Consider the following 13,383-nt stretch of genomic DNA (forward strand, 5'->3'; position numbering starts at 1 on the left):
TTCATTCAACTACTTTTTGGAATCCTTTTGGGACAAAATCGTTGCTTTCGGTTATAAAATGGCAAAAACCCCAACCTTCTGCGATAAAATCTTTTTGCTACTCAGAAGAGAACTAAAATTTATTTCCAGATTCATTTTAACATCTGTTAGGCTTTGGGCTCGTCTATTCTTTCATAGCAATTTCAATTTACTTTTATGCTTGACTTATTATATGATTTCATTTCTGTTTACTTCAGGAATATTTCGTTTTACCTAATTTTTAATGTCTAAAAAGTCATTTATAGAAAGAGATAAACATATTCTTAAAAGCTTGACAATAATGATCTCAATATTTTCTATGTCCGTTGTCATCAAGTGAAAATTGAGTTACTTTATTTTTAGATCGCCGCTTGATCTGATCAAGCATTTCATTTTTTCTGTTTTCTACTGGGTGACACTAGCTTGTTTCTTCTATGCTGGAGCTACACGAGCTGACATTTTTTCTGTTGGCTATATGGCTGGGTCGTTTGTTTTCTTTTGGCTTGGCAATGACTTCTTTTTGAAACCAAGAAATCAAGTCGTAAGATGGTATGTTTTTTTATTATCTGATCATTTCTTTTTTCCCACAATAACCGTCAAGTTGTATCTAGCATAAAATTACGATGATCTGACAATGGGTGGGATTTAAACTTCTTTTGATTTTAGTAATGTATCACAATACCAAGATTTGTAAACGTTTCAAATAAATGTCTTACGTGGTTGCATAAAACCCAATATATGTTTGCCAATAGATTTTTATTTTAGAAGTCTTTATATGACTGAATCCTATTTCACTGTAATGCTCGTTGGTTTGTGGTAAAAACTTTCATCTAATTCTCTAACCCAATATGTCAGCAAACTAATCTTTTTTTAGGTGATATTTCCAATTAAAGAAAAAAACCTCCCCAAAATGATTTCTAGTTCTCGTAATTTTATTGTCTAAGATTAAGATAAACCAAAATTATGTCAGACAACATCGAATTGGTTTGAAGCATGAAAAATCAACAGGCAAAAAAGGTTTATTTTTAGCCAATTAAGAAATTCTTTTTTAGAATTTAATCTTTTTTGAACATGTAGGTTTTTTAATTGTTATCATTTGATATTTTCTACTTATCCCACATTACATGGGATATAAAACTAATCTTTTTCGAAACTTTATCCCCTAAAAATAAAAGAAAAACAAAAGTAAAATGACATCAAAGACTGTAAAAATGGTCTGGAGCGTGAAAAGTGGATATTTAACAAAAAGAAAAACATTCCATCCATCTAAGAACTTTTTTTCGAAGTTGAATTTTTTTAAAACATCGATTTTTCACATGTTCTTATTAATTTTTTTCTTGTTTATATTCCAGATTTTATGTCAAACTAATCTTTTTCTATACTTTCCAACCTGATAGTTTTCTGTTGGCTGCTAAAAATTTTGTCAAGCCGATGTGAATTTAGAAAAAAAAATGATCAGGTGCTAAAAAGGGCTAATTTATTAAAATTATTTCCAACTATAAGAATTAGAAAACAGATGCTATGATGCAGCTCTTGATTATACCATTAATTTGAAGTACCAGACGACTCTGCTTGGTCCAGGCTCCAGCAGTTGGTACGCGACAAGCTTGTTTATGTTTGATTCTGTAATTACCCATCAGGACAATCATCGAGTTACTCTTTATTTTCAAGTCATGAGGTGTCAAATCACCAATTTCAATTGATAAAGAAATTCTGACTTGAATTAGATTCCTTCTTCCTGTTTATACTTCAAAGAGTCATGCATTTTACAGGATTGAAATATCAAGTGCCAAGTTGAAACACCAAATTCAAACATCATTGCTATCATTTTGAAATGCGGTAATCAAAGAGTCTTAGGATTAAAATCCAGTAACAACTTCTTTAGAAGTTTGTTCAAACGACTCATAACTTTCAAAAACATGTCATTTTTTTTTTTTTGGCAATTCAATGACAAGTCATTTGGATCCTTCAATGTTATATGTATTACGCGTGGAATCCTTCCATTTTCCCAAGGAGAGGGTAGTAAACAAAGTGATTCACTATGAAGTTGCTAATTACAACAAGAATCAATATATACAAGCCTGCTGTGTGCCTAGCGCCGGGGCCAAGCCTCAAAATCAGCTGAATAGTTGTTTTTTTCCCTTAAGACTGTCATATTAAAATTTCTGGCCACATACGATCTAAACAGGTCACAACTTTAGGGTAGAATTTGTATTTTTCTCAGGGTGGTTGTATCCAACGTATTGTGACGCCATGATATCAAGAAGAGGCAAAAAGAGTGACAATTAGAACTAATATAACTAAGCCTCTAACCTAACCTTGCTTCGACCCAGTACTTGGCATCAAGAAGAGGCTCACATTGTCTGCGGTTAGACCAGCAGTGACAATGAAAATCAATATATATAGGGATGCCACGAAGTCGTGCCAGGACAGGGCTTCCGAATCGGTTAAAAAGTTGTATTTTTCTTAAAACTGGCATTCTGGCATTCCTGACCTCAAATGATCTAAATAAGTAACAACTTTAAGAAAGAATTTTAATTTTTTCTTGGGTTGTTGTATCAAACCTATGGTGACTTCATGATATCAAGAAGAGGCAGAACAAGTGACAGTTAGGCTTATTATATGCAAGCCTATTCCGTAACCTTGCTGAGGGTTTATGATCTCAAAAAGAGGCTCACATTGTCTGTGGTTAGACCACAAGTAACAATGAGAATCAATATTCACAATCAGCAACGTAGTCATGCCGGGACCTGGCCTCCAAATTTGCTACAAATTTGTTCTTTTTTTTTCTTAAAACTGTTCTTCTGACATTTCTGGCCTCAAATGATCTAACTAAGTTACAACTTTAAGGAAAAATTTGTATTTTTCCCGGGGTGGTTGTATCGAGCCTATGGTGGCCGCATGATATCAAGAAGAGGCAAGACAAGTGACAATTAGACTTATTATATGCAAGCCTCTAGTGTAACCTTGCTGGGACGAAGTTAATAAAATCAAGAAGTACAGCTGACAATGTCTGCGGCTAGACCGCAAGTGAAAATGAGAATCAATATATACAAGCATGCCACGTAGTTGTGTTAGGATCCAGGCTCCAAATTGGCTACAATGTTGTTGTTTTTTTTTTTCTTAAATCCGGCATTTTGACATTGCTGGTAACATACGATCTAAACGGGTCACAACTTTAAGGAAGAATTTGTATTCTTCTCAAGGTGGTTGTATAGAACGTATTGTGATGCCATGATATCAAGAAGAGGCAAAACAAGTGACAATTAGAATTTTTATATGCAAGCCTCTAGCGTAAGCTTGCTGGGATCCGGTTCATGACATCAAGAAGAAGCTCACATTGTCTGCAGTTAGACTCCAAGTGACAATGAGAATCAGTATATACAAGCAAACCACGTAGTCGTGCCAGGACCCGACCACTAAATTGGCAACAAAGTTTTTTTTTTCTTAAGACTAGCATTTTGATATTTCTGGCCACAAATGACATGCATAAGTCACAACTTTAAGGAAGAATTTGTATATCTTACACGATTGTTTTATTTAACGCATTGTGACGTCAGGATATCAAGAAGAAGCCTCTTATTATGCGCGAGCATCTAGTGTAACCTTGCTGGGACCCAGTTCATGACATCAAGAAGAGGCTCAAATTGTCAGTGGTTAGACCACAAGTGACATTGAGAATCAATATATACAAGCATGCCACGTAGTTGGGCAGGTACCTGACCTCCGAATTGGCTACAATGTTGCTATTTTTTCTTAAAACTGGCATTCTGACATTTCTGGCCACATAGGATCTAAGTAGGTTACAACTTTATGGATGAATTTGTATTCTTTTCAGGATGAAGGCAAAATAAGTGACAATTAGAATTATTACATGCAAGCCTCTAGCGTAACCTTGCTTTGACCCATCTCATGACATTAAGAAGAGGCTCATATTGTCTGCGGCTACACCACAAGTGACAATGAGAATCAATATATACAAGCGTACTACGTAGTATACTGGGATCCGACCTCAAAATTGGCTACAAAGTTGTTTTTTTTCTTAAAACTGGCATTCTGAGATTTCTGGCCCCAAATGATAAATAAGTCAAAACCTTAAGGAAGAATTTGTATTTTTCCCACGGTGGTTGTATCAAATGTATTGTGACGCCTTGATATCAAGAAGAGGAAAAAAGTGACAATTAGAATTATTATATACAAGCCTAGATCGTAACCTTGTTGAGTCCCGTTCATGGCATTAAGATTTAAGCTTAAATCGATTAAATTAAACGATTTAAGGCTTAAATCGTTTACGCTTAGACCAGACATGAGAATCAAAATATACAAGTGTGCCCCATCGTTGATTTTGCAAAAAATTTGTCCAGCTACTTTGAAGCTGAAAACATTACGAACAAACAAATTTTCTAGAGGGGATAAATCCATTTATTTAGACTGCGAAAACAGGTATAGAAGTCTGAATATTTCCATCACATATACAGCGCTCGCCCTCAGTAGACTTTTGTACCTGTTTTTGCTGTCTAAATTAATGAATTTAACCCAATTTGAACGTTTGTTTGTTCGTCAAAGTTAGGCAGTTTGGTCTGAGAAAATGATATCTAGTTTAAGGTGTTGCGTCGAAAATACTGAAAACTTTATTGTGACACGATTATGAAACTGCTTAAAACGTCTTTTGTAAATAGACTCATTACACATGTTATTTTATACTTGATTATGTTTATTTTGTAATTTTGCATGCGTAACGATAATGTTGCATATCGTTACTAGAAATGATATGATTGCTCCTTGCATGTCCGTGCATGTGTGTTCCTTCACAAATGCCGAACTAGAGTCGTACCTGTTGGAGGTTCTCGCTGGGGAACACACGCAGGTTGACTACGGGTTGACTTACTTGAAAATTTTCCTCTCATGGCTATCACTCGAGGAAGAAACTTGGAGGAAGGGAGGAGAATTTATGTATTTATTTGCTCATAAATATGATGACTCTAACATGATTTTTTTTTTCAAAATTAAAGCTCTAAACTAATTTTCTAAGACTGTTGACCTATGTATATCGTTTTTGCAGGGTAGAAAATCCCAGGATGCCAATTTTCCAAAACAAATTGACACATTCTGATTCTCGCTGTCGCTTGTAATTCTCACTGTTGCTTTTATTCTAACCATATATTTCATGGATGTGTCATTGATACTAAAAACTATATGAAAACTCCTGGGCGGAGGGTATGAATGATGTATTTCATTCCTTTAAAAATGTACTCTTAAATATGATGTCACTCATATGATTTTCCCCCTGGAATTAAAGCTTTATACTAATTTTCTCATACTCGTGACCTATGTAGATCGTTTTTGCAGGCCAGAAAATTCAAGAATGCCTGTTTTCAAATATATATATATATATATATATATATATATATATATATATATATATATATATATATATATATATATATATATATATACATATATATATATATAATATATTTATATATATATATATATATATATATATATATATATATATATATATATATATATATATATATATATATATATATATATATATATATATATATATATATATATATATATATATATATATATATAGAAGGGGCCAACCCTTCTAATATAGAATAATTTCTGTTTGTTTTTACTTTTAACGGTGCTCCTTACTTTCAGTTAAAAAACTTGTTTTCTCATTTGTTTAATTTCTGATCGTTTTTCAAATACTGCCGATAAAAATGGCTTACCCTCCATCAAATATACCTTCCTCACGAAAAACTTCTCCATGGAAATTTCATCCAACGTAAAGTGCAACCCCTCGTCAAATTCCCTCCAGAAGGTTCAATTATACTTGAAAATCCACCTCCCCGAAAAAATTGCTTGCATACAATTCGACCTGAAAAATTTTCCTTAGCATTCTTTCATTTGAATAACACTTTAATCTCTAATAGGTTTCTCTATCACTACAGAAATGTCACCTTCCGTGGAAATTATTTCCCGGAAATCAAAAAACTGCAGAAATTAGTCCCTGAATTATTCTTTCGGAATGTTTACACCACATTTGAATTTTGCAACGAGAATTTAATATATTTAAAAAGAATTTTGTGTAGTAATTCTGTCAAATCCCCCCAGCATAACATTTCTTCTTAAAAATTCACCCCCCGAAATATCCCTCCACAGAGAAGATTCTCCTTATAGAAATCCACCCAAACACAGCCCTACCCGAAAATGTCTGTAAACCTCCCAATAGAAAATACTATACATAGGCAATGGGCAAATTTCATAACTTACCGGCTTCTCCCCACGGACTTTGGACAGTCATTTTACATCTAAAGACATAGTTATTTGATCTTTAAACCCCATCGAACAAAATGGTTATCTCAAACTTTTGATCAGTAAACTTTGGTAGAACATTGGCTTTGGAGGGACGGAGTAATTGCCCTCCGATCTTTTCGACCACTTAAATAGGGTACTAGAACTTGCAATTTCCATTTGAATGCATCCTTTTCTGATCTACTAATATTTCAATAGAATAACCCTTAGGGAAAAAAACAAACAAATGAACACGCATTTGTGATCTGTCTTCTGTCAAAGATAGCAAAATTCCAAATTTACGTATATAGGAGCTTGAAACTTCTCCATGAGGATTCTAGGGTACACTGAATATGATGGCAAGATAATCATTCACGTTTTTTGAATTCTAGGGAGTGTTACCCTATATTCAAAAATCCGGCAATTTTTTCAGGCTCGTAACTTTTGATGGGTAATACTAAACTTGATGAATCTCATATATTTGGAATCAACATAATCAGCCTATTTTCTTGATGTAACTATTGATATTAAAATTCCTGTTTTTTACAATTTCGATAACTATTGAGCCGAGTCGCTCCTTACTAACAGTTCGCTACCAAGAACTGCTTGATAGAAAATATTATAAGTAAATTATTTCTACTTATATTTTCTTAGCTTCAATAAACTTATTAGTTTCTAAAGACTTTATTTTATTTGCTGTCTTTTTTGAATGGCTTATCAAAGTAGAGATTACACCTTGAGTTAAAACAGAAATAATCCTAGGAGAAACATTAAATCTTAGCTTTAGTACTAAATTTTTTACTGCACCGATGCAGACCTGCAGCTTAAATTTAAATGACTTCTGAACATAATCTACGAAAGATGACGGTGTGATTTCTGTTTTTCTAACCTATGTTTGTAGTTTAGAACCTTGATACAGATCCTGATTTATCTGAATAAATACTAATAGAAAAACCTTTCGCCCTTGGATGTTGGCAAAATCGAAAAAAAATGGCATTAGTTCGATTCACAATAAATTTTCTCAGGTATTTTTTTTTTGCCTGGAGTTTTAATTAAAAAGTCTTTTACCAAATACTGCATCATTCATGAGCAACACTTTTATCTTTGATTCGCAAAAAAAGAAAAAACTAGTAAAATAATCTTATATCCTCAATCTTAAATTCTTGTGACAGGAATTGTATAGCATTCTTCGCACTATCATTATTCTCTTTCCAAACTGAAATATTTTCAATAGTATTCATTTTACATTTCAAATATCATGTACAGGTGGAATAAACTGATTGGTTACAACGTTGGAGTTATGGCATGTAAATCAATGCTACAATTGCCTGGGTGCATTGCTATGGATATCCTGAAAACATATGCGTGTGGATTTGTTCAAGTTACGGGCATGAATTGCTTTCAACCTTTAGCACAAGGCAGGAAAAGCCAAACTTCGCCTGGACTTGGTACGTTATTTACTGATAGAGTGGAAAATATATATTGATGCAAGTAACTTTTTGAGCTGAAGTTTTTTTGAAAAATTGTGGACTAAGTAGGACTACTAATGAAACTGGCACAAACAATAGTACTCAGGTAATGTTGGAAATATCTAAACAATTTTGGCTGGAAGATTTATTCCAGATAATATTTTAAGGTTTTATATTCAGATGATACAGTCTGCTCTAGACGGTCAAATAATTATTTTTTTAAGTTACAGGATAAGTTCTCTTATGCATCAAAAGTTATCAACACAAAGCACTTTGTAGAATTTCTAAAAAATAGCTTTCTATCTTGAAGAAAATACAACTGAAAAATCATATCTCTCAATAACGTCTTCACAAACATTTCTAGTCCCTATTTAAGACAATGCAGAATTTCGTATCTCTATTGTTATGGTTGCATGTTTCTTTGTTGTTGTTTCTTTTTTCGTCAGGGTTGACCGTATTGAGCCAATGGTGATAGACCTTTCAGAGGGGACTTAGTCAAATGAAAGTTGTGATTTCTACACTTCTGAAGAAACAACTAGGATCAGAAGGTATCTAGGCCATCGTCCGAGTTTCTTTCTCCCTCGTGGCCCATTTTCTTCAAATCTAACACCACTTCGATCGAAAACGTCAAAATAAAAATAATACACCACGAATATGTGCCCCTCCAAGGGTAGCTCAACCTTTGCAGCCCCCAGTGCCAGGGCACACAGTTATGAAGAAAATTTGGAAAAGGGTGGGCTTGTAAGTCATTATCGGGCTCACAGTTTTCGTGGTAATTTGATAGTGACGATGTTAGAGTTTCCAAAAAAGTATAGTGAAACAAATTCTGCTTATGACCAATGTCAAACTTCAAGTAAAAATATTCATAATGAAAAGTGCGCTAGAAGGATAAGCCTGTTCTACATAGTTTGAATTTAGATCCTACAGAAACATTATTTGATAACTTCTTGGAAATCTATGGGCATTCCTTTTCTGTAAGGAGTAGGCTAAGCAGTTGTCATAACCTAGCTCAAAGGAGTAGTTGATAAACAATGGGATAAAAACAACTATTGCAATATTTTGAATTAAATAAAAAAAACAATTTTCTTCATTTTTAAATAACAAAAACTTTATCGTAAAGAGCGGGGCTTTGAGGAGGGGACACCTTTCATGTACGGAATAATTTCTGTCCGTTTTAAGTTTCAATGGTTGCTCTTTTCTTTCAGTTTAAAAAACTTTGTTTAATTTCTGAAAGTTTTCCAACTAATGCAGGCTTACGTTTAGATCACTGTACACGAAAAATTAGAACAAAATTTGCATATTAATTTTGGCAGATTTATTTCTTTTTTGAAGGGTTGCCCTCTCCTCAATATCTTGCTTTTTACACTAAGGCTGTTAGCACTTTTAAAAAGTTTCCTATTCTAATTATTCGACCCCGTGTTTCAGAAGACGTTCTTAAAAAATTTGGAAAACAGTCAAAGTTTAGCGTACACAGCAAGGTATTGAGGAGGGGACAACTCTTCATATTTGGAATAATTTTTGTTCATTTTTCGAATAATACAGGTAAACCTGGCCCACCCTCTATGAAATATACCCCTATCTCATGTCAAAAGATCTACTGGCTAAAGTTCCATGGGTGCCATTCCCCCATAGCCCTAGGGTAAGGATTATCAATTATGTAATTGCCCATCGTTTATTGCAGGACTAATCTTTAGGAAAAGGGGAGATATATTTGATTCTGGATTTATCCGAAAAAGCTAGGGGCATTAAGGTGTAACTGTGAAGAATACTGAGGGTATCTCATGCTAAATCAAAAGGCACTATATGCATCCAATTTGCCAAAAGAGGAACTGCAATACAGTAAGAAAGGTTGAAGGTACTAAGTTGACGTTTTCAGGGCATATTGAGATAGATGTTGAAAAGTGGTTTGAAGTCCGTCAGCTCTCTCCCAGCCCTCTTTAGAGGTCATTCCTCCAATTATAGTTGATCTGAGTTTTAAAAAAGAAATATTATTCAAAATTGGCAAAAGCTAAAACCATTATGCAATGGGGCGACATATTCCCCCTGCTTTGCAGAGAGATGCTGAACACAATAAAACACAATCTCTGGGAGTTGATTGTCAGAAGGACGTATCATCAATATCTAAGCAACAGGTGAGAGTAAAGTTGAAAAATTTGGGGGATGCTGAAGAGATATTGGAGGACAACAACCCCTCTTCACCTTATTTGGATGCTCACTTCCCTCATATCTGTGGAAAATTTTGAAAGAGCCATTTTGTTCAAAACTGTCAAAATTTCTAGTATCAATGCCTCCGGGGATACAAAATCCCGTTGGAAAAATGTCATTTTGAGGGTTTTTCGATGAATCTTTGATGTTAAAAAAAAAAAAAAAAAAAAAAAAAAAAAAAAAAAAAAAATGAAATTTAAACCAGGAATGTGGAAAAACTTGAAATTTTGGCAATAAAAACAAACAAAAACTAATTGAAAAAAAAATAATTTAAACCCATTGCTCCAAGGATAAGTACTTTAAATTATACATTTTAACCTTTTTTACCTGCAGTACTTAGAATTAGGAGAGGGCGATTGATACTAGGTGTGTTTAAAAGGCAAGAGGTATTAAGGTGAAACCTTTTGTATACGAAAAAGAGGTTTTTGTGTCAATAATCGTATTTTTGCCAATAGGCACTATATGTATTAATTTCTTTTCAAATTAACTCTTAAACAACCCTTTATAGTGTCCCAGTGCCCCGCTAGCAGTGAAGAAGAGAAAGAAAAATAACTGCTGCCCATGCAAAAAAGTAATTTTCCTATTTGTTCAAGTGAGGGGGCTAGGTTGGAAGCAGCAAAAACAAAAATAAGACGAAAAAAAAACATTGATAGAAAAAGTACGAATTACAGTTGATAAAACCATCAAGACAAAACCAAAAACGGATTACTAAGCACAAATGTAGAAAAGACATACACAAAAATATAACATAATGATGATATGCCAAATGAATACAACTGAAAAAAAAATCTTAAAAAAGCAATAGGTTGATGATAATAAGGATAACAGCTGGAAATTAGGAAGTATAATTCACAGTATGTTTAATAGGCAGGATAGTAGTGCTACCAAAGTAAAGAGTGATTTGGGGACAAGGTACCGTATTGTATTTTTTTTCACCCGGGAACTTTGAAAAGAAGGAGTTGCCACAAAAATTTCGAAAGGACTCATTCAATTGGAAATTAAAGCTCTAGTGCTCTTTTTAAGAGTCGAAACTGATCAGAGAGCGGACCCCCTTGCTCATTTTAGCTAAAATAGTCTGCAGATCATGTAAAAAAGCCTTTGGCCTTGAAACAACCGCTCAGAACATGAGGAAAAGGCTTATAAGTTAGGCCCTGGGGCATATTATGTTTTTAAGGAATGGGTGGTAATATGTATTTCATACGGGGCTCATTTGATGGGGAGTTAGAAACTACAGTGCTCTTTTTAACAGTCAAAAGTGATTTGAGGGCAACCAGCAACCTACCACAGCCATCATTCTCCAAAATAAACATCCAATCAAAATTATGAAACATTTATTTTCTTCAACATTATTGGAAGATCTGGTAATTATTTCTTCGGGTATCTCAGCCCCTCCACCCAGATACTTTAGAGTAGGAACTCGAGGTTAGGCAATTTTTCAATTGTGTACATATAGTATATGTTATTCAGAAAGGCATACATATTTGACCTTTACTTTCTGAAAAAGACGAAGGGCATTCAGATGAACCTTTCAAAGAATCTTGAGAGGAGTGTTGAATTAAACCAAAAGACGTTGTGTCTATCCGGATTGTCACAAGGTCGTGGCTCAGGAATGACTGAATACATTAATCTAGAACTTTCAGGAAATGCTAAAGGAGATGATTAGTTGACATAAAAGGCAATATTTGAAAGCTAATGCTGATACTATAATACCACCACTACTACTGATACCAAAACTACTACTGCTACTACCACGCTACCACAATTACATTATTGAAAGGAAATTTGATCTAAATCAAGAGACACTATGTGTATACACTTTGTCAAAAGATCATATCTCAAGAATGGATTTGGGTATAAGTCGAGAAGGGGAAGAATAATTTACCAAAGACAGTATGTTTACGCTACCACTAGTAATAGTACAACTGCTATATTTACATTTCCTGCTACATTTACAACTACTACCACTACTACTACTTCCAAGTGTAAAACTAATATAAATCACAATAAATAAATAAATGATTCCTAAAACAAACAGAAATCTGAAGCAGTGCTATTATATTGCCTATAGTATAGGCAATAAGGCTTCATTTTTTTATATTTTAATTATAATTTTTTTCCCAGAGGCACTTCATGTAGAAAGGGTGATCATATAAACCTCGGAGGGGGCTTAATCGATTGGAATTTGGAAGCTATAGAGCCTTTTTTGAGTAAAAAGCGAATAGAGGCCCACACCCAATTTTTCCCAAATGTAAACGATAAAATTTGGAGATAGCCTTTCTATTACAAATAATCCAAACAATAGGTAGCAAAATTCCTGGGTCGACACAGCCCCATAAAGCCTAAGTCCAAGTCTTTTAAGTGATTCCCGGGAGGCATATAGGGTTTCTATAGAAAAAATGGTCACATAAATTTCAGAGGGGGCTCGTTCGATTGGAAATTGGTCATTTTAGTGCCCTTTTTAAGACTCAAAGGGGATGGGAGGCTAACTAGACCCCCGTGCTCTTTTTTCCACATACATCTGATCAATCAGGGTCAACACATGCCCCAAAAGTCCAGGGGAAAGGGTCCAAGTAATGCCTAGGGGTCATATAAGATTTTATAGAAGGGGTGGTTGTATACAATTCAAAAAGGGTTCCAATGGTTAGAAATCCAAAATTCTAGTTCCTTTTTTAAGAGTAAAAAGTTATTGGAAGATGACTGTTTCCCCCCATGCCCACTTTTCTCCAAACATATCCAATCGTATTTTTGAGATAGTCATATTGTTCAAAATAGACTAAAGATCAATTCATAAAACTACAAGGTTGACACAACCCACCAGAACCCAGAGGCAAGTGTTGTAAGCTGTGTCCCGGGGGCACAAAAGGTCCATGGAAGGAAAATTTCATATACATTTGGAGGAGGCTTACTTAGCTGGAAAACGTACATTTTATTCTTCATTTTAATAGCCACAAGTGATTAGAGGACAATAGGCTCCCCACGCCCTTTTTCCCAAATGAATCCGGTCAGAATTTTGAGATTGCTATTCGGTTCAAAAATTCCATTTGTGATATGACTATGACTTTTGGGGTAACACCATCCCGCAAATCCTAGGATTAAGGGATGTATTTTGTTTTGTTACCCGGGAGCATATAAGGGCTCACAGTTGCTCACGACCTCTTTACCAAAGATACGTCTAAACGAAATTTTTAAGATAGCCATTGCGTTCAAAATAGTACTAGCAATATCTTCAAGGTTTATACCACCACGAGATTCTTAGGACAAGAGTTGTAAGTTAGAGCCCAGGGGTATTAAAATTTTTTGTTGAAAAGTTAGCCGAATAAACTTTGGGGAGGCCTATTTCATTGTAAATTGGAAGTTCTTTTTCCTTTTCAAAAGTCAAAAG

General features: G+C 34.4%; 1 protein-coding gene across 2 annotated transcripts in view; it reads left to right on the top strand.

Annotated features, from left to right (window-relative positions):
* Positions 1–13,383, top strand: part of LOC136033812 (piezo-type mechanosensitive ion channel component-like) — a gene marked incomplete at its 3' end in the record, with an annotated part of 265,796 nt that overhangs the window by 132,956 nt on the left and 119,457 nt on the right. For both annotated transcript variants that reach the window (XM_065714725.1, XM_065714726.1), the window contains 2 exon segments: positions 382–567; positions 7,594–7,775. In XM_065714725.1, coding sequence (XP_065570797.1) covers positions 382–567; positions 7,594–7,775 — 368 coding nt within the window.

This window comes from Artemia franciscana, chromosome 12, assembly GCF_032884065.1.
Source record: "Artemia franciscana chromosome 12, ASM3288406v1, whole genome shotgun sequence".
Classification (NCBI taxonomy): domain Eukaryota; kingdom Metazoa; phylum Arthropoda; class Branchiopoda; order Anostraca; family Artemiidae; genus Artemia; species Artemia franciscana.